Below are 27,368 nucleotides of genomic sequence, written 5' to 3'. Positions count from 1 at the left end.
TTGCTTGAATTCATCTCCTGCATGAGTTACTAGGAAGCAACTAAGCAAGAGTCCATTTTAGAAGACATTAGAGCTTAGAACAAATTTCAAAGGACAACAATGCCCAGGATCAATATGACAAGTAAAGGGACAGAGAACTATTTAAGGTTGACAACACCACTAGCATAAAGCAAGCAGCAAGAACTGTATAGGAATTAGACTACAGATGTGAAGATCCAGAGCAAGGATGCTCCGTGGTGGCCCTCCTCACTAAACCAGCAGGTACTACCATATAGACACCGCGACAGTACAACGCAGTTTTACAGAGATTAAGTTCAAGTTTGTTTCTTAGAAGAGGTAAGCATGCTAACAGGGCTCAGGGCTAGAAGGGGTGAGCATATCCTAGGGACTATGCCTGCAGAGACACAGATCCGAGGAAGCAGGCTGAGCATCGGTATTTCTCAACTGTTTTTATAATTAAGTTTTCTAATACACCTTCATGTTTTGATTTGAATTTGTGAAGGACAAATACTTCTGGAAGCTGAAAGTATTTTGCTAACACCATTTCATATCATGATTACGGTTATAAATCCTAATAAAGGGAGCTGTCCTATTTGTAGGTGGTAAGATACTCGTGCTCCTTAAAAAAATACCGTGTAGAGAAGTTTAAACTGCTTAACGCTGCTCAGGTTTGGATTTGAAACCACTCCTACACATACACCCTCAAAACACCGTTGGTCCGCCGAGTGCTGAGCAGCGGTAACACCTTGGCTCCACGCGGAGCGAGCGGCCGGCTGTTTCCCGGGCCCAGACGAGCAGCGCTCTGGAAGCCAGCGTGGGGTCCACCAGCACAGAGCTGTGCGAGTTGTTTCAGACAGAGCTGTGCCAAATGAAGAATTAGTAATAAAGTAAATACTTCTTCATTCTTTGTACGCCGCTGTGGGAAAAGGAATAAACACGTATCACAAGCCAGGCTAGTGACAAGCCAATGAGCATTACAAGCCAGAAGCAAAACACCACAATTGGCTTAACTGCATTTATTTCTGCTCTGGTCACTTAATGAGTACTGGCCACCAGCCATACCAATTGCTCTAGAAATCGTTATCTGCTAGAAGGCCTACCTACCTTTACAGCTATATTTAGATGTAATTTGTATGTTTGTTATATTTCTGTTGTAAGGTACTCACAATTCAAATAACATTCGGAGTAAACAACGTGTAAGAAAGCATATGGTTCAGTAGTTCCAGGATAAACTCAGCATCACTTAAGCTCGTTGGAGTTTTACTGGAAAGGACTGACAAATTTTCCACCTATTACCTCTAGCAGCTCCATCCAGTACCAAGAGGTTATTCCAAAAATCTCACTGTTCTGGCAGTTAGAAAACTATAGCATGTTGACTCAAAACAGACAGGCTGGCTTGCGGAAGCACCTAAGTAAAACATTTAGTCACTTCACCTTCTCCCAAAGACTGCTGTTCACAAAACAAACTGGTTGCATTTAGTAGTAAACAGCTCTTGTACAGTAGGTGTTTGTCACACAACGTGTTCAAGTGATTTCAAATCAGTTTGCTGGTGAATCAAACCCCACTAGTTCAAAAGCTGTAGCACATACTCCTCAGTTTCCACAACCACGAGGACCAATTTTTCAAGTACAGGTGATTAAGTGGGCAGTAACTGCTGCAGCCACTTGCACTGCAGAACCTATTTTCCAGCAAAAAGCTTTGGCACGACCAAAGCTGTTCATTTATTCTTATTTGGATGCTGATGTTCAGAAGCCTGCTCTTCCCCTTGTCCAGTATTTATCCCTTCAAGATTTACATAAAGCACCTGTTCAAAAAGGTCATGAGATAAAACACTTGCATCTAGCATTATTTTTATGTTTTCATGATAAACACTGACTCCGATGTGCACAGAACTGTCTGCAGATTCAGGAAGGCGATTCTAACAGACATCTGCTCATAACAAAAGAGTAAACATCGGCTCTTAAATATATTTCCCTAGCTTGTATAATCAGAAGATTCATGTTCTGTAGCATACCCTGGCAGGGGATTTAATTCTCAATGCAATTTAGCAGCTAGGGAGACCACAGTGTAACCTCTAATAATTTAATAACAGAAAGTGCAGTTTCCAATTAATTTTTTATCAGACAATCTCCAAGTTACTGATAGCATGCCTTAAGTCAGGAAACAGCAAGCACATGCATGCAAACACATGCACCACAAAGATGAAAAATCAATTTCCAGCTTCTTGTTCCTGTGGTCTAATACTATTAGAGTAGGATGAAGGTCTTCAGTGATGAGTCAGGCAAATTATCTGTTTATGAAATTCTTAAGCATATTTAAAAATTTTGATTCCACAGTTGTACACCAAAGCCCATATTACCACAACATCTACAGCTAAGTCATCTGCTGTACATATAATTAGTAAATATGAGATTTATCACACTCCACTAATCCAGTAAAGGAGGCTTTCCTGTATTTCTGTTGTCTACAGAATCTTTGTTCTGTAAAAAGTTATTGTAAATATTGCTTTCTTTTCAAGGACACGTGAGGGAAACAAATTTGAGCGTGTTTTTCCCAGGGCAGAGTCTTAAGAGAGAACTGGGCTGGGCGCCCTCCTGTTTTGTACGTCACCCCTCAGTATTAGCACTGAGGTACCCAGTCCCATTTGCTAACAGACTTGGCTTCTGCAGGGGAAGAGAAAAGGTAACTTCACATCAGGTCTGCTATAGGACTGCTTTGAAACCATTCTGCTGTATTCTCCAGGAGAAAGATGCCTGACAACTAATTGTGTATTCAAGGCTGCCATTGAAACATGCTATCGCAACTCTGAAATAGAAGAGCTGGGTTAAAAAAATAATAAAAAGCACAATGAAAGGCAGCTCTTGCTTCAGATGCTTCTCTTTACTGGAGAAAACGAGCTATACTTTAGCGCCACGTTTAAATCTCACAGCTTTTACATTTAAATCTTACAGCTTTTGCCCCACTGCAAGTGAGGATTGTGACTGTACCCAGAACTGCCACGCTCCAGATGGCAGGAGATGTGGACTGTTGAATTTATCACAGTTTACATCTCCTGCTGCAGTCTTATACCATCCTCTTCCACTACTTTAACTCCACTTATCTTTCCACACAAAGAGAACCAAGTTTCCCCTTCAGCCACTACCTCAGGCTGTCTTCACTACCCAAATAAAGCAAGCATAGATCTGATAACCAAAGGCTACAGCATGCAATACACCAAAAAACGGTTTTCATAGTTTTACTTAACAGATACCATTTCTCAGAGCAAGATGTCCTTGCTCTTAACTCCTCCCGTTCCAGCTGTTTGGTCAGTTATTTGATCAAGATACCTAATACACATGACCCAGGAGAACAAATCTGATGTTGTTTTGAGTTCTGTCCATAAGAAAGCAAGAACCTGTGGGCCTCCTACAAACTCCCACAGTGGTAATGGTGAGGAACTGTGCAAAAGACTTTTCACACTTACACTCCATGTGCCACTATCAACCCCATACCAACCAAAATAGAGAATGATTTTGGACTTGGTCAAAACCTGCTCATGGTGCCAGTGACTGCAGAGTCCCATGACTTTCCCAAAGTGCAGCAGGTCTGAAATGCAGTACTCCCCTTCCTCCCATAGGCTAATGAGCTGGTGTAAAGATATGAAACAAAGCCCCATTAACCTACCATATGTAAAGAATGACTCTTGCTCCTCCAGCACACACATGTCAGCCAGTAAGTTTCAAATTAAAATTGCAAAAAATTATTTCACCTTTGCGAATTTTTTATAGTTTCAAGAGCTTGGTTCCCTAAGATGCTGACACCTCTGGCCACTAATCCAGCTAGGCAATGAAACATTACTTCATTTCAAGAACTGACTTCAGGTCTCAACTTTAAGGCTTATAGGAAAGGGGCACATCAGGTTCCACAACAAAAACAGTACTTTAACTGAAACAAGAAACTTGTCAAAGCATGGTGTTCCCACGATTTCTCTCAGTCAAACACACACGTTATCAAGTAAAACCAAAAAAATCCTCTGAAGAACACAAGAATAGTCTTGTCCAACTAGTGCCAGTTGCCAGTAGTAAGCTACTTGCTTACTACTTATGTAAGCACACATCCCTAGAAGGGCCTTACGGTACAGTTCTAAGTAGTGTCCCACCTATGCAAAATCCAGGGCAGAAGTTATCCTAGAAAACACTTCTTAAAAAAAAAGACACTCCACATGCAAAGGAAGAGACAAAACAGACTTTCCATACAGCTACGTTTGTTCCCAGATTGTGCTGATGCTATCTACATGTGGAAAAGCATCCTTGCTCTTTACAAAGTGTTTTATGTTCCCAAAAGAATTATTCATTAAGCAGTAGTAGCCACAATTGAAGCACAAACCATCAGTTTCATTTCTAAGGAAAATATGGTCTAGGGTAACAACAGCAGCCCAAATTCCTATGCTAATAGCAGGAAAAGTCACTAAGATGGACATTGACAGTTATCACAGAGAGGAATCCCCTGTTAAGTACTCCAGAGAAGTCTCCCAAACTTGAAATGGAAGAGATGCAGGATCACACCTATTCTCACTGTTAACACGTCCACACTCAGACTGTTATGACAATCTGTTGAATGACAGAAAGCACTTCAGCTGACCTTACCTCCAAAAGCTGTTTTTTGTACTAGTATAGCAAGATCTCCCCTGCCCCTTATGCTAGAAATACAGCTGTGTCAGTTGAACTCATCTATGCTTATGACTTTTGTAAACACACCCCGGACTCTCAGAAGAAAGTTGTTCACACATTGATTTACAACTTCCCCAGGAAAAAAAAAAGTTTGCAGCGTCAATTAGATCTTAGATTCCACTGGCATGAAAAGTAAATTATGAATGGCTTTAATCCCAACTAGAACTGCGCTCCAGATACAGGGCAACTCCTGACCTCACTTAAACTCATAGTAGGTAAACATCAGATTAACCTACAGAAAACAAACTTTTAAGTAAACAGAAGCAATGACTAGATAAATCTATTATCCAACGCCTAAAGTCAAGCTTGTGCCCTACCACTAGTTCAGGAACCTCCAAAAAATACAAGTTAAGGAAGAATTTGACCATTAATAGGTGTTTCTTGCAATTCAGCTATCAATGCTTTTGCCTCAAAGCAATTACTTCCTTATTAAATGGACTTTTCATTTTAGAAAGCTAGAATATCAGTGTAGACAAAAAGGATGAAGTACTCACAAACAATGAAGTATTACCAATAAAAATAACATGCACTTTATTCAACAGGATATTAAGAATGAAAGGATGGAAGAAAATACGAGCAAGAGTCAAGTATTAATCATGTTAAAAATATCGCTGTAGTTGATTTGTCTTAACTAGCCTGAAGCCATTATAGTCTCCTGCACTTATTTGCACATTATATTAACTCAGCATCAACAACACTAAAGAGCAGATTTGGTTCACTTTATTTCTAGAGACAAACTCTAAATTGACATAAAAGGAAAAAAAAAGCATTTAACAAAAAACTGCTGCCAGCAAGACATCTGTAGTAGAAAGCAAAGCAAAGAAATGTATTCTTCATACCCCATGGCAGTAGTACTTAACCTTCCCCACAGACCACTGCCTTTAGTCTTCTAACATACCAGAAGAGGATTTATTTACCAACTGAAACACTAATAAAATTCATTTAAAAATAAAGGCCACACTTGCACTCACCCAGAAGTGAACTGGCTCACTTCACTGCTCTCTTGTCTAACAAAGCCATATGGCCTAACTTCCGATCTGTGGACAAAGTCTAAATGGGAAGTTAAAGCTTCAATGATATCGTACTGAAGTGACAAGCACAGAGACCAAATGTGATTTTTTTCCTGCAGGTTCTCAGGATGAAGTTTAAAACTCATGTGAAGTGTCAGGACTACGTTAAGTTCTGATGATTAACAGCTCTACACAGAATCTCTTCTATGAGCAATCCTCCATTACATATCAGAAACAGCTTTTACAATCAACAACAGAATCCACAATAGGTAGGTAGAGAGCCTGTAAGATGAGGATAATTCCATTTTGGCAGCTGTGGGTAATCTAACCTCTAGTCTTCAGGAAAGCTAACTTCTGCTACCACCATGTAAATCATGAATAATTCCAACAAAATCCAGATCTACATTAAATACAAAACTCAGCAATGTATACCTTACATCAGCCTGCAGTTTCACCATTCCCCTCATAACAACATGACTAGACTCGTGCAAGACACACAAACCCTGTTAATTATTTACACCGCACACCTGCTCTGTCCCTGCTTTGTCTGGCAGGGCACTACGCTACCAGGTACACCCGTAACCTAACGAACTACTGAACCACAGGCAGCAGGAGGGGGAAGATGAAAGACAGCATATAATATAGCACCAGCCATACTAACATCACAATGCTCACCAAGCAGACATGGTTAATTAACTAGGCTGAATTGTTATTCAGATAGTTCATTGGATTTGTCAAAGTCAGATTAGAGGAGCCATTTGTTCCTGAGACAGCGCTCCAGAACAGCCGTGACGTCTGTCAATAGCAATGCTCCCACCCTAAGGGGGATCCTACAGCTCCAAGCGAGAGGCAGGAGCAGCAGAGCACTTAAACCTCCATCAGTCGCTATCAGTTTTTTGAAGATAAACCCACCGCTTCATGAAATTTTTTAAAACACTCTAGGAAAACAGCAATTAGTTAAGGAGCTCAGGTTTGTTCTCTTCCCGTGCACGCATGCACATGAGTACACTGGTTTTGTGGAAGAGTCTAGTAGAATAAGAATAATAAAATGCATTAGAAACACCATACTTTGAGGTAGTGTGTACCACAGTTGCATCAAGGAGCAATTATGCCAGTGCACAGGCTCACTGGCACCATCAGGACTACTATATTTAGCGCCACAGAAAAGACCATTTCTTCAAAGTACCTAATCTATTATCAACACACAAGGATGCATATCTTGCCCTGATCAGATATGGGTGATAAAAATATCAGGGTGAATATTACATTGCAGATGTGTAGTTTATGCTTCTAATTTCTAACAATTCAGAATAAAAGACCGCAGCCCGTGGCCCTAATGCCCAAACTGAACAAGTGCAAGCCACTCGGCATTTTGTCATGAAACATTACAGAAGTGCAACAAATCTAACACTGTGTTTATCTCACTAGAGCCCTCTGCTGTCACCCAGAAGGGCCCAGCTAGCAGAAAGCCAAGTGTGCCCCACTGAACTCCGTGGCACTATTAGCCCTGCTCTCTACCAAGAGGTGAGATAGGGCAGCCTCTGAGTGCTAAGCTAAAGGAATTGCCCTGCCTGAAGCAGGGCCAGCTTTGAAAAACAAAACAAAACAAAAAAAAAAAATCAAAGCTATCTCAACACTCCTGCTGGACAAAGGTACTTGTTTCTGTCCCCACAGAGGATCTGGTAGCTTAACCAACCCAATATAGGGTTGGTTTGGTCTACAAGAAGATTTCAAGTACTTGATTCATACTCTTCCACACCTCCATGCTTTGCAGATAACTTATCATGCAGACGTCCAGCGTGACAGGCAACTCCCACCTCACCCTCAAGGGTTCTCCCACACATCTTTTACTCCTACATCTGCCCAAAACAGCAACACTCAAGCCCCACCACAATTGATAAACTGGAGGATGTTAGCAGAGCAACACTAGACCCTGGGAAAAAGCTTGAATAGCATGACCACATGTACATACACTGAACTTGTCGATCCACCAAGAGGTCCCCACAAATCCATACATCCCTCCTCGCAGAGAGGGAAGACAAAGTCTGATCCAGAAGTAACCTGGAGGAACTGCTTGGTCAGCATAGGCACTGATCAAGCAGTCAGCTACAGTCTTCTCTCCTACAATTCCTTCCATCAAGCCTCCTGAACACCAACAGCCTCTCTGTGCTCTGCAGCTACGTCACACGTAACACAGAACAGTAAGAGGGAATGATTGCATGTATGAAGAGACTAAGATGCTTTTAAGTTTATTTGGCTAGCTATCACAAAAATTAGGCCCAATTTTATCTCATTTGCCTCTGTTAGATGAGGGACCTGCTGTGTGGAACAGCCTTAGTGCTCATTTTACAGCAGTTCAGTTACAGCTCATCTAAACAGTATTTTGATATTCAACTTAGACACCTTAGGCCTTTGCATGGGTAGGGAGCACATCCTGTTTGCAACGCTAAGGGGCTTCCGAGTTTGCACAAGCCACTGAAGTGCCTTGGTAAAGCACCCATCTTACCCAACAGGGTACTCCAGCATTGTGCTACGATTTGTAAGGATCAACTTTGACACCAAGAATTGCACATTGTTATTTCGCTACGCCTGTACTAATCTGTCAGTTTTGCCCTTCAAGTGCGAAGGCTACCAGAACAGATGGTATGCAAGAAATAACAGACAAAAAAAGCTTACTCCATCTGCCTTACTGACACTGGTAATGTTTTTCTTTTAAAAATGTTAAGTGGTTGATGAAGGCCTTTAAGTTCGATTGAAAAATCTGACTGCAGAATATACCATGTACCAAGCCATGTAGATTCATGTGGGTTATGTGGCTTATTGTATTCATTAAAGGTTCACTACTACCATTAGAGGGACTGCAAAAAGGAACATTCTCAAGAGAGGAAACCAGCTGCTAATTCATTGTCACTAATTGCAATATGCTTTCAGTTATTTTATGCAGCAGCCAAATGCCTTGCAGGAAATAAAATTTTTGTAACTGCCTAGTATAATAGCTAACAAAATTAGACTATCATGTTCTTAAAAAAATATGTAACTCACGTAATCATTCTTCTAAAATAGCACCTGCTAATTGTGTTGAAGGTTGGCACTATGCAGGATCAAGACTAATATCATCTTATTAATCAGACCAAATATTATAGCCATCCACCTTTATCTAAAAAACTGTTTTTATCAGCAGAGCACTGCACTGAACCCCAGAGCTCTGAGCGCACCCAGTGCAGACTCTGCTCTGCTGCAGCAGGAGAAACAAGAAATACTGTCCTCCGTCTAGAGTCTACAACATGGTGGAGTTAACTATGAACAGCAAGAAGGAGAAATAAGCTGCAGCATAGTTCTGTTTCAGAGCTCTAGCAGTAACAACTGTTAAGAAGTTACTGTTATTCCACATCTGCCTTTGATTAAGTACGTGGCCTGCAAAAAGGTAATATATTTTTGTCAGAATTGCATTTTATGTCACCAGCATACGCTTTCCTCCCTTATAACATCTGACAACAAAAGTATCCATGCTGAGGTGAGAATTTACAACAGCCCCCCCCCCCCCCCCACCACCACCACCTGGCTGTTTCCAGAGGACTCAGAGGCTACAGTGAAGGTATTTTTTCTGCTCCTACAAAGGAAAAGTTACAAGGTTAGAGAGGAACATTTGGTACGCTCTTTGGGTCGCTTCCATTTAGGCCTAGAAACCAGTTCCTGCACTCTCAGCCTTAAGCACTAGATGAGAAATCCAGTGCAGCGTGGCTCATGGTGCTCAGTGATCTGTATCACTGCAGACTAACACAGAACACAGCTGATGATGATAAAGAGAGCTTAACAAAGACATACGGCTGCACAAAGTTCAAGACATAAAGACTTGTGAACTTTATCTTAACAAAACTCTTTCTGTACTCAAGATTTTATTTTTAGCTTAATGGATATACAGGACAAAGAACTCCAAAACACAAAAATTAACATAAATCCTATATTTAACCAAGGGCAAAAGAAAAGCTGCTGTCCCATTCCTCTGCCTATCCTCAAAAAGAAACCACACTACTAACAGGTAAGAGACACTTACAGGTTTTGCTGTATCTGCCAGTCTTACCTCTGCTATACTACAGCTTCCGTCAGAAGATCAGATCAGGGATGAAAGAAAGCTTACTGAGCTATGACCACACGTGGACCCCTGCTTCTTCCTTTGAAGCATGTTATGTGGAAAAAATATAGCTACCAATTTACTTCATACCACAGTATTAAGTATTATTATTCATCTACTGCTGTTAGGCTGAAGTCTTCTACTGTAAGTATGGCTGGAGCAGTTCTCCCCAGGAAAGTACTTTGCTTAGAAAAAGCTGAACTTCAGTTATTTTTCCTATGCTAGCTTTTCCTCCTGCAGCAGCTGCAACTAGCAGCACCGGTTTTCGATGAGTTTTAGGAAGTCTCTTCTTTTCCCTCCCTATCCTCCCCTCCCACACAGAGGTAACGGTCTCAGTGGCTTGATCTCTAAGAAGTATCTTACTGTGTTTCTACAGATTTTTTTCCTTGCAAGTCTGTGGACCAGACCATTAACTGCTCTAGACTGGTAGATGTGCATTTGATTGAGAGGTCTCAAACCAGCTGGGGGTATGACTGTAGAGGTCTCCTGCTAGAGTTTATGCTTTTTGTAGAAAACAAACATATACTGGTTAGACAGTCAGCTGAGAACTCAGCTTGACCTATCCCAATCACTGCTGAGGACTAAGTACATGTCTGTTGCATCAGTTTTGATGCATTCCAGTACCTGCCCACAATAGCAATACAGTTTTATTGGAACTGCTACCAGAATGAGAGAAGACAAGATTCACAGACCTTTTCAATATTTAATTATCCAGTATTGCATAGGCTACTGTGGATTTAGAGGGAATTATGCTTATGATTCATACGCTAGTACTGGAGCAGTTCCAGGGCAAAGCAGCCCACAGGGAAGAGAGGAAAAGAAACCCAACAAACCACTGCTGAAAGCTATATATCACCACTCAGCTGACTATGTCCAAGGACAGAGCATATTCATTCAGGTACAGAGAGCACTGCAGTTTCATTCCTAAGAAAACCTGAGCAGCTAGATTTCAGGCACCTGCCTCTTTCCTTCTGTTAAGTACAATGGATGGACTTAAGACACAACCCAAAAGTGGTTCCAAAATCTTTATGCCAGTTTTTCCAATAGCCTTCATACACAGTACTGAGCTGTATCCCCTCCTGAATGAAATATAGGTTTCTGAAGTTTCTCATGCCTTCATAAAGGAGAACAGCAAAACACTATTTGAAAGGGAAGTATTCCAGCAACTATGCAAGTAGGAATCTTCCTAAGTTCCTTCAATACAAGTGACATTACCCTTAATTATTTAATGTCTACTTTTATTCTTTGCAGGCACCCAGGAATGGTTAATAGATGTCTCAACAGTTAATCCACTTTAAGTAGATGCTTGTTTTTACTAGTATAAGCTTCTGCTAGTTTTTAAACTCAAGATGAATGGGGACAATCAGCTTTCCTGAATAATTATTAGGGATAGATTTCAGGTAGGAGGGTTTTTTTTAAATCCTCTCTTCCTTTTGAGCATCTAGGAGCCTTCACCCCACCTCCATAGACCATTACAAAAACTACCTATTTACTTACATATGAGCAAAAAACCCCAAACTAGTAATCAGTCTGCTCTATTATATTTGAGAATTTTGACAGATATTACTACCTTCTTCCTGCATAACTCTTCTGCTTCGTTCTCAATAGTAAAACAATACAATAGAGAGTATTACTAGCCACACACTTACTACCTTTAGATGGAACCGCTGTTAAAATGTCAGTCCCTTATCACTAACTAGCCCTGCACCCTGCTACGTTTCAGAGTCCCCTCACATTAAGCAGATCTTTTGTGTTTAACATGTAACTCCTACCATGCAACTGTTCAGAGCCACTACTACAATGGTTACCTCAAACATGTCAAATACGCATGACCACAACAAAAAGAGTATAACAATATCAGCAACAAAGAGTTATTTTGTACGGATAGGAGATTGGTTACTCCCCAGATTTAAGTTTTACCCATAATTTTTCTAAACAGCATTCAATCAATCACAAATAAAAAGAACAGACCCACTATAATAAAAAGCACTCTTTGCTTAGCCTGCTACAAGACTGTCCTTGTAGTTCTGAGTAAGGCTTGCTATCCTCCTGTTAGGAGGACAAGCTAGCTTTCACCCTTTCTGCATAGTAAAAGGAAAAAAAGAAAGGGATAGCCAATATCAACCTTAAAGGACCAGAAATGAAATTAATTAATACATTAAAACACATACATATATATGCACATAAATATACACATACAACCTCTTTCTCCAAAAACTCTAAGAGCAACTCACATGACTGAATACCAAAACCCTAAAAGAACAAGTCTCCTATATACTACAGCTTATCATACAAAAACCTCTGCAGTCATGACTTTCTACTTCCCTTCTCCTCATTTAAAAGCTTCTTCATCTGTGTGCAGTAGCTTCTTCCAGCCTACAAATTAGGGTGTTGCAGCTCATTAGCATAAACAGAGCTGTAGTAGTTGGTATCAGATAAAACTTGTAGCTAGGTTTTCAGTTAAACTTACTTTCTGTTAAGTAGTCAAAGCATTACATATTCCGTTTTATAGGTTGTTACATTTCTCTGACTGAACAGTGTTTTGCAATAACTTGATTTTACTATTTTTTTAAATTTTGTTAGTGTTAACATTGTTTTAATTTTATTCTACAGTTTATCTTTTAATTTATTTACAGTAGAACACAAGTTAAAACCTGTAAGGAACCAGAAAAGGTTATTATAATTTTTTCTCATATTTTAAAGCTTTGTTCTTAATTCACTTTTTATTATTTCAGTCATCTTTGGTAATTTTCTTTGTGTGAACTGATTTTTTTCCTTTTCCCAAGTATATATAATTGGGAAACTCCTTAAGTCTATAACTTCATCTCTTCCTATCTTTTGGTGTATAAGACACTTCTAGCATACCTCCTTGTTTCCCCTTTGACCTTACTTGCTGTTCTTCTATTAATCCTATTCTATTTTTGTCTATGGCCTCAGTCACAGCATAGTCTTCTAGCTGAAACGCTGCCAGTCATCTCTATGTAGGACTTCCCTTCCCCCTTCTTTAAGTCATTAATCATTCTTCTTAAATTTTAGTCTATAGAAACTGATGTATCAATTTTCTTACTGTTCATGAAGGAGTAGAATTGTTATTAATAAGCTATTTTAACACTATGAAATGACTTCAAAAAACTATAGAAATATAGCTTATAAAACACCCTTGTAAAAAATAATCTTTTACAAGAAATAAAGGATTAAATGAAAGGCTATGCTCCATTTCTCTTTTCTAGAATATCCAAGTGGGCTTGATTTCTTTCGTATACGCGACTGATGCAAATGAGGCCTCACACCATCAAAGCCAGATGTCAACAATGAAAAAATCTAGCCCTAATAGCTGCAAACTTATCTGACTACAGAAACATTCAGTATTCCTATAACACCGTCTCTGTCCCAGTGCTGTACAAACACTGTGTAACTGCTGGTGATCTTCATATTGACCCTATGAAGTAGATAACTGAAACTATTCCCTTGCTACAAGGACACAGATGAAGACAAAATACTTAGAACTGAAGTGATACAGCCTTAGGTCCCTGGGAAAAAAACATGCTACCATATCACTGCTGTCTTTTTGTGATTCAGTAAATTTTGTGGCTTCTTCTTTGAGCACTAATATCTTATTACTATGAATTCTAGTTCATGTCTTAATTCTGATGCAATTAAAAAAGTGGCTGTTTACAGCAGCTGACTCTTAAATTAATGGGGGTGTACGCTCCAATAGCATCTGCCCTGTCTGGATGTGAACAGTGACACAGAGATAAAAATCCTGTGATCTCTTCAGTGGGCAAAACTGATACTGATTTTTAGCTGGTAACGGAATGAGCTAGAAATTCAGCAAGGTGTCTCTGTGTAAAGTGGTTGGTGTCTTCTTGCATGGGACTTAAAAAAAAAAAGTATATCTCTCATTAGGACACTCATTAATGAACTTTCATTAAAGGTAGGCAAGAAGATAAGCTATTACTTGTGCATTAGAAGACTTTTGAGAATACGGAATGCCAGACTTTATGTGCAACAATCAATGAAATTAGAGTAATTAATCAATTTTAATGGGGATACTCATCCTATCAGTGTTGCAATGGGTATCCTTCTGCCTTTCCCTTATATAAACCTTGCATGCTATCTACTACAGAGGAAGAAGAAGGTGTAAAGTTAACTCTTGTCTCTGTTTGCCAGGGATCTCTCTGTATAGGAAATCCACTGATGTCCTGACAAAGCAGCTTCCTGACTCTTTACACAACAGTAATCATAGCAGAAATGGTCAAGGTGGATAACTTGGGAATGTGACTGTTTAATGAACAAAAATACCAAAAGGAGCAGTGAATTATTTAAATCCTATTCTGTTTTACACTAACATAAAATTGCATTGTCCCAGTAAAGTCATATCACACCTATTATTGCAACTATTTTGTTCCATTTTTTTGTAATTCTCTCTTTGGGGGTTTTGCGAAAAAAAAGAACTTCAAGAAAATGTTTTAGGTAATCTTCAAGTAGGACAGAATTTCGGATGAATCTGTCCGGTGTTCAAGACTGCAGAATCTTCTTCCTCTTAGAAGCCTTGGATGAATGGTCCATTTTGACGGTGAAAGTTTAGCATAGTTGAGGTCTCGCCTACAGTTCAGGCTCCTCTCTCCTATGCCATGCCCAGTCCTTTGCATCTAGCTTGAACTCCTACCAGAACAAACATGTATGTTATCATGTTTAAAGGAGATGGCAGGTAGTCGTGGTGAGACGGACAGTGATTCAGATGGCAAGCAAGTCCACAGAAAGACAAAATAAATCTCCTAGTCACCTGCTTTCAGTGGAGATCCTGCAGCTAAAGAGAATTTCTTAGATCTTCTGTAAGATCTGGCGTTCTACAGATCTACAAGATTGTCCTACAAGAGAGGGAACGGAACCAGAAAGATGCTGGAAGGAGTTCCATCTAACAGAGATCCAAGATAGAAGGGCTCCCTGGCACACATCTGAGGAAAGCATCACCTCTGTATCTGGCAACTTTAGGCTGATACTATCCATTACAATTCATGGTAGAGAGCTCTTGATAAACCAGCATTAGGAAAGTTGGGAGATATGTGCTGCCTTACCTCATGAGTAGGTAAAGTCTACAAATCTTTCAGGGTTTGACCATCAGCTGTATCCAGAGGCCATCCACATTTCAAGGCCCCTAAAAAAAAGCCTGACTGGAATTCAGGATGTCAAATAATATAGTCCAGATAGCAGGACACTATCAGAGCTTTTATCTCTGCCTGCACACAATCAAACTAAAACACGGAAAAGCACATGCTCTCTGCCTTTTCTATAGCACGGAAGTAGAATGGTTTGTAGGGACATAACTACTTTCTTTCACCAGTTCAGACCTCTCCCTTGGACACGTTCAGTCATGGTTGACCTGCTTGTAGCCGCTTCAAGTTGTCCTCTTTTGACTTTCTCCTCCAGAGAATCTCATTTCTTTTGTTTCTTTTGGCAGGATAGTTGGGATACTGACTGCTTTCTTCCTGCTCTGCCACTATGCTCTGTTATTATTTTACAATTCTCATCTCATCGCCTCCACACACTTTTTGCTATTTTACAAAACAATATCGGCCATTTTTGAGTGGGGAATTAATCTGAAACTTGAATGACAGCAAACATCACAAATGATTCCAATTCTAGCACAGTAAAAAGGAAGAGGTGGAATATACTGTGTTTGATGGTTGTTTAGTATGCTCAGTCAAAATCAGAAAATAGATGCAGGTGCTATTTTACAATCTGCTTCTGCAAAGATCAGTGAATACATTCTTTTTTCTGCTAGTGAAGTTCTTGGTTCTACCTGGTGTTCAGAAATGTAGATCTAGATGTAAAAGCCTGTTTCAAAGTTCAGACCCATCTATTCCAGATGATTGTTTTAGAATTCTTTACATATACTGATCAAATTCAGTTAGGAGGTTAAGCTGGATTTCCTTCCTACCAGGCCTACTAGAAAGCTATTCTGAGCAGTCGTCTGATGTTTAGAAATATGCTTATTACTTTCAGACTAAATGTTTGTGAAAGGGGATGCCTGTTTGTTCTCATGCCAACACTATCCTCTGGTTGAAATAATTGTTCTCCCTCTTGACTACGTATATAGAAACTTAACTGTTTAAATGATTACTAGGCTGACAGAAACTTGAGTTTGGTAGCTGGGGTATACGTAAAATACAATATTTTGATACTGTGAAGCTTACTATAAACATAGAAGTTTTGGCCAAAATGCAATGGTATATTCGGTCCTGAAGGACTGGATGATAATACAAACATCAACTCTAGTTGCCCCCCTAGTAATATGAGACTATATGGTGTGCTATGAGATTACACTGCCCCCTATATTATAGGGGCTAGATGCTTTTATATAAAGACCTGAAATCGTGTCCAACTTCAATCTCTCAAGATTGAGCGCACGTAAAATAACTCCACTGAGTTAATTTGTACATGTGCATGTTAATAATTTTACCAGTAACTGCTCTTTCCTGAAGTGTCTTAATCTGGGACTTACCTCCAAAGATGCTTTGCTTTTTCTATACACAACCAATTCTTTGTCCTCAAATCTTTCAGATCTTTCTAGACACTCCTTCCTCTTTCTAAAGACTGATCATCCTGTTTTTTAATCCTAATCAATAACCGTAGGTCTTAAAATCTTTTTAAAGACAGCATAAACAAATTTCAGATTTGTAACCAAAATTACTTCTATTAAAATCACAGGATAAGAAACTTCTCCCTTATATAATATTACGGCAAAACTTCAGCAAGGGTCAAGATTTTAGTTAAGGAGTGAAAAGTCACTGCTCTTTAGGCAGCAAAGGACTAGGACAAATTTGATTTGGGGCAGGGGTGGGGAGGAGAGCACTGGCTCACTCCTTCTGTCTGGTTCACTCATGAAATCTCATCCTTTTTTTTCCCCTACTAGCAGGCAGGCAAGTGACAAAAGAATGGCTTCCAGGCACAGACCTGTGTTAGTGAAACTCTGTGAATAAGACTTGATTGTTAATCTGTAAAGGAGGACCAGCCTTCTTCTCAGTCTGGATCTGGTCAATAAGCAACTGCATACTTTTAATTCCCCTGCCTGAGTGTTGATCTTCAAAACAAAGTACCCAGACAGAGATATTAATGTATCTGATCCCATGTCCAGCCTCTGGAAGACTGAACATTCTCACAAAAGCCTCAGATATTTGTTTTACATATTCTTTTTATAAACACTGGGTTGAATATTCCCAGATATCACAGGCAAAGCATGTTAGATTGCTTTCACAGTGTTTCATATGAATAGGCAGAAAGGTGCTGGGTTAGTGGGAGATAAAACCTGAGCCCTCCTTCTATTCAAAATAGTAAATGAGTAAAGGTAATGTTATTGTAATGAGACAAAAACACTTTTGCTTTTACTCCTTTTGAGTACCTACTTGTTTAAGGATATTAAATAAATGATCTTGGTGGTCTGCATTCAAGAGATTAGGAATTAAAAATCAAAAACCTTCAGGTCAGTTTTAAGCAAGATGTAAGGGGCTGCCTTTTTTTCCTTATAGGAGATATACACTAATTTCCATCGTGTTAATCCTGATTTACACCACTGTAAGATGAGGCAGTTTTATCAAACCAAACCCTTGGTTACAATAAGCTGACATGCTTGGTTTGATTTATTACGAATTATAGGTCTGATCCAATTATGGCTCTTCCATTTCAGTCAAATGGAAGATGAGTTCCCATTCATTTGTGCTTTGCAGTGACATGCCAATTCAACAGTTTCCAAGTTGTTAATTAGAACTAAGAATAATGAAAGTATGGCCTGTGTGAGGGGAAAAAGATTGAAATGTAAAAAAAAACCCACAGTACGTTTTGTAATTTTCCATCACAACAACAAGGTGTTGAGACCAATTTACTGATACTTCATTTTCTTTCCAATTCAAACTATTGTTAGAGCTTTCAACAATGATAACTGCATTATAACTTTCAACAATGATAACCGCATTTTCTAGCTGTCTAGAAAACCTCATCTGATTGTCAGGCACGTGCCCTCTAACTTCATGGGATTTTATCCCTTCTCTGAGAAGTGCAAAATAGGTGGTTTGATTGTGTTGCTCATTAACATCTGTATCAGATCAGCTTTGTCTTAAGCAAACCTTGGTCTGAGATATAAAACCTTTTATCTTATGTTTCGAGGTATGTTCATTCCCTTCTAGCTTCCTGTATTCAGATTAAAAACTTTCAGAATCAAGAAACACTGCCATGGTAAGACACAGGTTCTCAGCCTGTTGTCAGAGAGCTAGAAGTTTCGGAATAGATGGGTAGCTTTCAAGCAGACAGAATCAAAAAGTCTGAAAGCTTTCCAAACAAACAGTGAAACAGTTGTTCTTCTTCTATAAGAAGTTTTCAATACTGATATTGCATTTTTTATTTTGCCTTTTTTATCAAAAACTTTTAGACAATGTTACCTTTTTTTTCAGAAAAGCTTTTCAGTGGTAATTCAAACTTTATTGTCTCCATCTTTCACCGTATCAACAATCTCTCACAAGCTTTTCTTTTAGTATACCAGCTGGGAATCAGTTATCTAAGGCTTTCAGATGTCCTATCTCATATACTGCAATTGCTCCACAAGACTCAGATAGTAAAAATAGTGGGCTGAAAGGAAAATACTCATGTTGATGAAAAGACCAAGTCAAACTTAATTAATGGCTGTCCCAGACCAAAAAGCTGTTGCTGCAGAAATATTCAACTGCCTTTTCAATGTGTAATATGTTGTTTTGCTCTACCAGCTATATATGCAGCATTACCAAGAGAGATTTTGTGATTAACTGTCCCTTGAAAGAACTTGTCAGCAATCAGGTTCTACAGATACTGTCAGTAACGCATATTCTGATATGTACACAACCCTAAACTAATTCAATACGCCACAATGCAACATGGTACAGGAAAACAAATAGGAGATAGTAATTTATTACAGTAATAAAGCTAACATAGGAGTCTAGAATATTACTTCACACTCAGCAATCACAGATTCAGAGATTATTCAGAGGATATATTTGATAGCCCAAAGAAGAACAGTCAGAGAGAAATGAACCAGCTAAGAGTACCGCTTTGTAGCAAACTCATGGAGGATCATTTTTCAACCTGTCAGAAGAGCAGAAAGGGCTGATATGATTGCTTAGTGGGCCATCAGCAAGTCTTCATCACAATCAAAATGCCATGTGAAGTGGCAACTAAGTTGAAAGTGATCACTTTGAGATGCTGGCATTAGTTTTCAGATGTTCATTCAAACCTCCATGTAGAGTCAATGGGCATTGTCAGCTTGGAAGTCTTAGGACAGGAAGAAGAGTTATTATCGAAAAAAGGGGATGCTTTAAATCAGCATCATTTCTGAAGCCTTAGATTTCCATGTAAAAACTCCCTCCAGTGTTGGAATGGATCAGGATCGCACTCAATCCTAGTGGCAATGAAAATGCAATACTAAACTATCGTTTCTATATTCAGTGAGTTCATTATCTTTGAGATATTTTAGGACCCTGAACAGTCGGGCAGGTTTCCTTGGAACTGTGTTACTGCCAGGTGTTTTAATCCTGCCTGGAATTACAACAGCATTACTGCTAAACCCCACTAGCAGGTCAGTGCTTTTAGATCCAGCCAGAATATAAAATGCACTGAGTCACACAGTATAGGGAAGCATACTAAAAAAAATACTGCTAGGGAACTATCATCTGAAACAAAAGTCCTGTGGGAAGAGCGGAGCAGAGAAGGAACAAATAGCTCCTAAAAACAGACAGTATGTGCGTCTGTTTTCAGTGGAGTTACAGTCAAAGAAAAGACAATATAAAGGGGTTCATATATTGGCTATAGAGTGAGGTTAAATCTGTTTAACGCCTTAATAACTATGTTGCCCATCATCTGAGTGCTTCACAATCTTCACAGCAAGGCAGTGAAGCATTTCTACTGCTACAATAAAGAGGACCTTATTTACAGATGAAGTTATTCCACAGTAACTCCACATACAGTATCTTTTTCTAAGTTTCATAAACAGATAGATTTTAAATTCCCTCCCATCCTCATCTAAACCAATTTTCATACCCAGACAAGCTCTAAGTGACCTACCCAGGAAAACAGAAGCTTGCGTTGGCCTTAAATTAGCCCCTTCACTGCCTGGCCACCTAAGCTCACAGTTGAGTGAGCTCTACTCCTCTACTTGAGAAGACTCCACTTTATGCTAATATATATTTTAAAAAGCCATAAAACATGCCGTGTATTGCACTAAGATCTTGCTGAAAAGGTACAATTGTCATTGATGTTAATGGAAACAGGAATGGGCCTTTGATGTAGATTGAATAAGCTGCACATTATATGAAATAATGTCCCAGTTAAACATTAATGAAAAGAAACGGAAGTTCAGTAACACTTACACATCATTACCACCGCACAGTTTGAAGGTGTGTATAAACACACATATACTTTACGTTAGTTTTATTTAAATTGTTTCTTCCGGAAAAAAATCCCATCATACTCCAGAATTTCTATGGGTCAACACTATGGCCGCAATAGTCTTGCCAGATATTCCTGTAATCCTAAGTGACGTTACTGGGCATTAAATGCATTTGCTGAGGAAGTACACCTGTCCACATAGTGCTCCAGTGTCACTAAAACTGCCAGGTATCTTTCTCAGAGTACAATAGTTAAACATTTAAATGTCAATATTTTAAGAACCTGTTAGTTCAGCACTGTGCTGACTCCTTTCATAGGGTTTCTATTTGGTTAAAAGTGCATTCAGGATGAGTGCTTGACTGCCTGTAAAATATGATGTAGACATCCCCTGAATGTAGGTGACTTGAGTGAGCTTCAGGGTGAAAGCCTTAGCCTTCACTGTCCTTGCACTATCTAAAAGCGACTTCTGCAATTCCAAAAGGTTCCTTCCTTGGAGAAGCATCATTAAAATACAAATTCTGCAAAGCTGACAAAGTATTTTATGCACACCTACTGTATGTTTTCCATATATCTATAGGAGATATGAGTAACTTGTAAATGACTATAGACGAAAGCTTTGAACAAAATACACACTTGTATGCCATTATAACTGCTCCATATGACAATTCCCAACAATTGCAATCATGGTAATGTACTACCACAGCACAAAAATATGACGATGAAGACCAAAGAGCTTCTAACTTGCATAGATATTTCTCTGACAAAAGGAAGAGCAGGATCCTTTACAATCAGAACGGAGTAAGTCTCTAGGAGGGAGTCACTATTTCTAAAACTGAATTCACAACATAAAACATAAACAAGTATTTCAGTGAAAATGTAGATGGAAAAGACATACAAGTGTTATGGTTTTGTACCATGAAATGATGTTTATATTTCAATTCTTCACATCTCAAGAGACGATTCTGCAATTACCTCTACACTAAAAATATTTCTTCTTGCTGATGTGCACCACAGAGCAGTTGAAAGAGACCACAGCAAATGACATCGAGATCATTTGGATCTTTAATCCATTTTAATGTTTGAACTCTAAATTTTTTTGCCCTAAAAATAAAAACGTTATTGTGTAACCTTCCAATGTGTTATTGACAGTTGCTTATTTTTAGTGACTTTAAGGAGACAGGAAGGAGAGGAACAGGTATGTCTTTGATGTCTGTGGTTCCAACAGTAAAGAGTTGGAAACTTCTTAGAGAATAATTTAAATCTAATCAATTTAGCCTAGCTGTTCGACATCACAGCAATAACAAGATTTAGTTGTACAAAGCAAAAAAAAAAATCGATTAATGAGCAAATGCATTAAAAAGTAGAGGACTAATCATCTGAGCGGCAGGAGGTGACCCAACTTCTTCAATATCTCCGCTTCTCCTCACCTGCTTTTCTGTGAAGTCCATTGTACCAGTGCTAAGAAGGGTTACAATGCTATTAAATATACTGATTGCATTGTACACTGTAATAGCACAGGTAAATGCAATGCTACGAAACACAAGAGAGTAGAAAATCACAACTGGAGCTGATGTGTAAAGAGCTCATTAGACCATTGCAGAGCTACTGTTCTGCTTGACTCAGGATCTCAGTGACCCAAACTAAAAGCTAATACTTTGAGATTACCAAAACTCCCTCAAAAGTAAATAGGACTAACAAATAAACTACAAATTAAATACAAACAAAGCCGGAATCATCCTCTTGTCTTAAGAGGAAAGATGGTAGAATATTCTGAAATACAGATACTAAGAAAATAACAGTGGATTAAGACAGGGTTACCTGATCCTATCTAAGGGTGACTAAAGGGTGACCAGTACCTTCTTTCAACTCAGGTAAGGTCTTCAGATTTTGCAATGCCATCACACAACCACATCTGAACTGATTTTCAGCTGACTATGGCTCAGTTTCCAAATATAGGCTTTTACACTTGGTTTCACACAGCACAGTTAACCACTCTTACCAACTGTGTCTAGTCCACGTAGGCAGCAGTTCTGCAGTCAGCTTACGCCAGTCAAACCACTGCATGCTGTGAAAACAGAGCACTCTTGCCTTTATTTGTCTATTCCCTTGCTGGCATTAGAAATCAAATTACCCTGGTGTTGAGCCACATCAGCACCGATCCAGCTGACCGTGTAGCCATCTGATTGCTAACGTTGACATAAGCAAGGCAATGGGAATACAGAAAAAGGGGGAAGGCAAGACTTCTTTTTTGGGTGGCAGCCTGTAGGTACTGACCTAAGCCAACCACAGTCACATGCTTTGAGAAAGCTGTGTATCAAGCTACATAAACCTATTCTATTACCCTTCCAAAAAAATCCTCTAAATAAGAAATAAATTGTTCAATAACAGAGAAGCAGTGACAGTAAAGCTAACTAGCAGCCCCTATCCTTCTTCAAAGCATCACCTAATTTGGATTTCACTTAAGTGATATCCAGAGTACATGTAAAAGTTTAACTCTGTGTGCAGATAAAGCCCAGCTAGTAGATCCAGTATGACTCAGGCACCCATAGCATGACTGGGGTAGAAGTTAACCACCTAGATCCAAAAGAATGACTTTTTAAAAGTTGAAGCTTAAACTCATTATGTATCACGCTTGTTCATGCCAAGCGTTCTTCAGGTGCCAAGCACTGTGCATCTGGATCTTCTGAAAGACTAGTTATGGGTAACTGCACCTAGCATTGGACTGTAAACATTAGATCCTAAATATATCCACTTCTTAAAGCTCTGGGATAAGGAGCCCCCTTGCCACAAAAGGGCAGGATTTCAGGTCAGACTGCAGAAGTGGACACAACCCCAACCAGTGGACAGTGGAATCTGCTTAACTGTGACCATTTCATATGAATGGCTTATACTGAAAGCAAGTAGAGCTGGCAGTGTGTTAAATCCTAGTCTGAAACCTTACCATTTCCTGTGGAATGGTATTACACATCTCTTTGCTTAGCATCCTGCTTACTGCAGAGGTCCCGAAGGTTCTGTCCTCATTAGCAAGACATGAGACCCAACAGGAGAACACTAGTAGAGTGACAAGGTTGTGCGGAGGGCCTGACGGACAGGTGGCTTCTGTTTCAGACTGTCACTAGTCTGGTTTGATGGACTAAACAGCCATGAGTGCACAACATTTCCATTTCAGCACCATGCAAAAGCAATTCAGTATGTCCTCTCCAAGGTGCTCTGAGATTTAACCCAAAGTAGAGTTGATCAGGAAATGTTCTTCAAAAGCACACTCCTGATTCAAACACACGTGCCGAAGGAGCATTTCACTGGACCCTAACTCTCCCGAGACATTATACTGGGGGCCTAAATACTCTGCACAGGAACGAGTGTCTTAGTCTTTTACTGGACCTGTCTCTAAGTCATAGGCAATGTCACTAAGGCTACAGATATTGCTAAGTAAAGCTGATATCAGGAATGAATTTTGGATGGCACCTTGGTCTGACAGAAGGCACTGAAAGTCCTTCTACTGGGACCAGAATTACACCTTGAAATTATTCCATTTTTATCTATTTTCTCATGAACTGTTTGGAAGGAATTTGTCTAAACAAACCTCTTGAGAAGCCTTACAATCAACCTCTCCACAAGCCCACAGCCTGGGCTGCCCCAGGCAGGAGGGAGGCCCACAGCCGGCCCTGTGGGGCGCAGGGCACCGCCGCCTCCTTTCCTCTCCCCTCCACCGGCGCTATAGCCCTGCGACCAGGCACACACCCAGAGATTTTCCTGTCAAAAGCTACCAAAACCGAGGGAGAAGGGGGGACGACGCCTTGTCCCCTCAGCGGTGCAGTAACCAGACGGCAGCACGCAGGCTGCTGGTGAGAGGCTGTCCAGCAGGCTCCCCCCAATCCCCGAAACGGTTCAGGGAAAGGGTCGGTGACGCTCACCGGTGGCGTGTGCGGCGGCCACGGGGCCCCCAGGGCCAGGGCGGCCCGGCCGGTGGGGCGGGGTGCCGGTGAGGCAGGGGCTCTGTGGGGCGCAGGGGCTCCGTGGGGTGGGGGCCCATGGGGTGCAGGGCCATGTGGAGTGTGATGCCCTGTGGGGGGCGATGCCCTGTGGGGTGAGGGGGCCACGAGGGGTGGTGGCACTGTAGGGTGGCGGCCAGGTGTGTCCTGGGGGCCGTGTGAGGGGTGATGCCCTGTGGGGTGGCAGCCATGAGCGGTGGGAGCCATGTGGGGTGGTGGACATGTGCGGTGTGGGGCGCTGGGGGGGCAATGTCCTGCGGGGTGACAGCCAAAAGGGGTGGAGGCGCTGCGGGGTGCGATGCTCTGTGGGCTGGCCGCCATGAGGGATGGGGGTGCTGCGGGGTGGTGGCCGTGTGTGGTGCGTGGGGTGCTGTGAGGTGATGCCCCGTGGGGTGGCGGCCATGAGGGGTGGAGGCGCTCTGGGGGGCGCTGCCCCGTGGGGTGGCGGCCATGTGCGGTGCGGGGCGCTGTGGGGGGCGCTGCCCCGTGGGGTGGCGGCCATGAGGGGTGGAGGCGCTGTGGGGGGCGCTGCCCCGTGGGGTGGCGGCCATGTGCGGAGCGGGGCGCTGTGGGGGGCGCTGCCCCGTGGGGTGGCGGCCATGTGCGGAGCGGGGCGCTGTGGGGGGCGCTGCCCCGTGGGGTGGCGGCCATGTGCGGAGCGGGGCGCTGTGGGGGGCGCTGCCCCGTGGGGTGGCGGCCATGTGCGGAGCGGGGCGCTGTGGGGGGCGGTGGGGGGGGGGGGGCGCGGGCCGCCCTGCCCCGCCGCTGCCCCGGCCGGGCTCAGCGCGGCTCCAGCCGCACCGAAGCCGCCCGCCCGCCCGAGGGCGGCGTTCACGGCGAGCCCGCGCCGCCGCGGCGCCTCCTTCCCCCGCGGAGACCCCGGGGCCGGCCCGGGAGGCGACACTGACGCGGTCGCCGCCGCCGCCACCTCCTCCGCGGCGGCTGCAGCAGCGCAGGGAAGTGCGGCGGCCGCCGGCTGGCGCGGCCATGGAGGCGCCTTCCCCCGCCGCGGCGCCTCCTCCCGCCCCCCGCGCCCTCCCTCCGCCGCCGCCTCGCCCTCTCCTCACCAGCCGACGAATGGATCTTGGAGGATTTCCGCCGCAGAGACATCTTCAGCGCCGTGTCGAGCCCAGCCCGGGTCGGCATGCTGCGGCGGCGGGCGGCGGGCGAAGCCGGGGCCGGCTAGGGCGGCGGCGGCGGGCTGGCCATGGGCCCCCCCTCACGCAGACGCCGCGCTGCGGCGGCGGCGGCCTCGCTGCGGGGGCGGGCGAGGCGCTAAGCCCTGGCCGGGCTCGGCTGCCCGCGGCGGCGAGACGGGGGGAGCCGAGCCCGCCCGAGAGCCGGCGTCCTCGGCCGCCCCCTGCCCCTGCCGGGGACGGGCCCCGCCGGCGCCCGGCGCCTGCCTCCTGCAGGGAGCCCCGGCGGGGCGAGAGCCGGCTGCGGGCCGCGCCGGCGCTGCGGCCTGCGGAGCCACGGCCGTGGCGGGGGGCAGGTACAGAGCCCCCCCTCCCCGCTCCCGGCCCTGCTGCGCTCAGCTGCGCAGCCGGGAGGTCGGCAGGGCCGCAGCTCGCAGCGCTGCGTGGTGTTGTCCCGCTTGGTCGCTCGTACGCAGAGCCTGGCGCGCCGATTCCCTGCTGCCTGACACCCCCCCAGGACCCATCTGCCTGTGGGCAAAGTGCTGCTCCCCCCGGCCCAGCGAGCGGCATCCTACAGCTGAGTTTACCCAAGTATGAATGATTCCACAAGATACGGTGAAGTAAGGGTTTTCTTTTTTAACGCTACTTACCTGAAATTAATATTTCATTAACAGTTTAGGCACCCAGAACACTTACAGATTCGAGTTATTTACCCCCGTGTCTACCAGAGCCCCCGCTGGAGTCTGGATCCCTAAACAGACTTCCCAGTTCGCAGGCATCCTTCGTCACCGGGGCCTCCTGCCAGGCTCCTTCCTGCCTGCTGCCCTTCCTACTCCACTTAAACATCAAGGAAACATCAAGGAGTTTTGTAGGTGCAAAGTAGTATAAAATTGCAGTGGTTTTACACTAACTTCACTGGATAGATTAGAACCACCTGGGGAGTCTCACTCTGAGACAGTACTGCTGTCAACACATACTTCTTGGCCTGTGAGAAGCTTTTACCCTTGTGGAGTTTATCACTCTGGGAGAAGGAAGGCCCAAGAGCTTTTGAGAATGAAATGACCCGCTAGAGGTAGTACTGCATGCCGGCTTTCCTGCATGACCTTAGCATTCTAAGTCCATGACACGGAGCTCTTTTCATTAATATAGCTTTCTCCATCAGCTTACTGTTTTGCCTCTCCACAGATTATATTTTGTTGCAGACAGTGTTTTTGTACCAGTAGGATTGCGTGGAGAACAGAAAACCAATTCACTTATGTTGTTAGACAGCTAGAATACAAATAAAAGATGAAGTTCACTTTGGGTTCAAGCTGTCAGATGAAAGGCAAGGAAAGTGCTCAAAAAAAAGGACCAAAAAAGAACGGCAGCTCTTAGTTTCATGTTTGCTTTTTCCTCAGAAATTACCCCTCAAGTGAACTGTGTTTACAGTACACTAAAAGCACTGTCAGCTGTAAGCTGACAGTGCCACAAGATAGTCTCTAGTGGTAGTTAAGAAGCACGCTTTCTGTCTTATGCTCTATCAAAATCAGCAACTTACTTTCCTCTCCATATCTTCAATGTCCTTAAATACTGCTCCAGCTAAGATGCCAGGAGTACCTTCATCTGGCTTGCATGCATGCACAGCTTCTCAGGTGTATGAACCTGAGTACTCCAGCTCCTCAAAGTGAGGACCTAGTCCGCACTGATCTCAACAAGCCTGAGATGTACCCTAGTGGGAGGCAGATCCCTGAGGATCGCTATAGTTCTGTGCCCTCATGACCAGGGATTTTAGTGACGCCTAATAGCAAGGAAGAAATAAAACTGTCATTGCCCCAGTGAGCATCAGAAGACATGCCTGCGTTTTCAGTTTGCAGCCACTACTTTATGTGGAATCATATACTGCAATCTAATAGGAAGTCAAGGGGAGAAAGTGGGCTGCTAAAGTATCTTGTAAGGAAGCAGATCCGCAGCATAATCTCAGTAACTGAGGAAAAAAGTG

The 27,368-nt window shown here is 42.5% G+C and overlaps 1 protein-coding gene across 2 annotated transcripts in view; it reads right to left on the bottom strand.

Moving 5' to 3' along the window:
* ATP8A2 (ATPase phospholipid transporting 8A2) overlaps positions 1-25,400 on the bottom strand; it is a 340,878-nt gene extending 315,478 nt beyond the window's left edge. For both annotated transcript variants that reach the window (XM_068930206.1, XM_068930209.1), the window contains exon 1: positions 25,322-25,400. In XM_068930206.1, coding sequence (XP_068786307.1) covers positions 25,322-25,400 — 79 coding nt within the window. The remainder of the gene's footprint in view (positions 1-25,321) is intronic.
* Positions 25,401-27,368: the final 1,968 nt, after the last annotated feature.

Source organism: Struthio camelus, chromosome 1, assembly GCF_040807025.1.
Source record: "Struthio camelus isolate bStrCam1 chromosome 1, bStrCam1.hap1, whole genome shotgun sequence".
Taxonomy (NCBI): Eukaryota; Metazoa; Chordata; class Aves; order Struthioniformes; family Struthionidae; genus Struthio; species Struthio camelus.
Note: the sequence above shows the minus strand (reverse complement) of the source record. Positions and strands in the feature narration are given on the sequence as shown.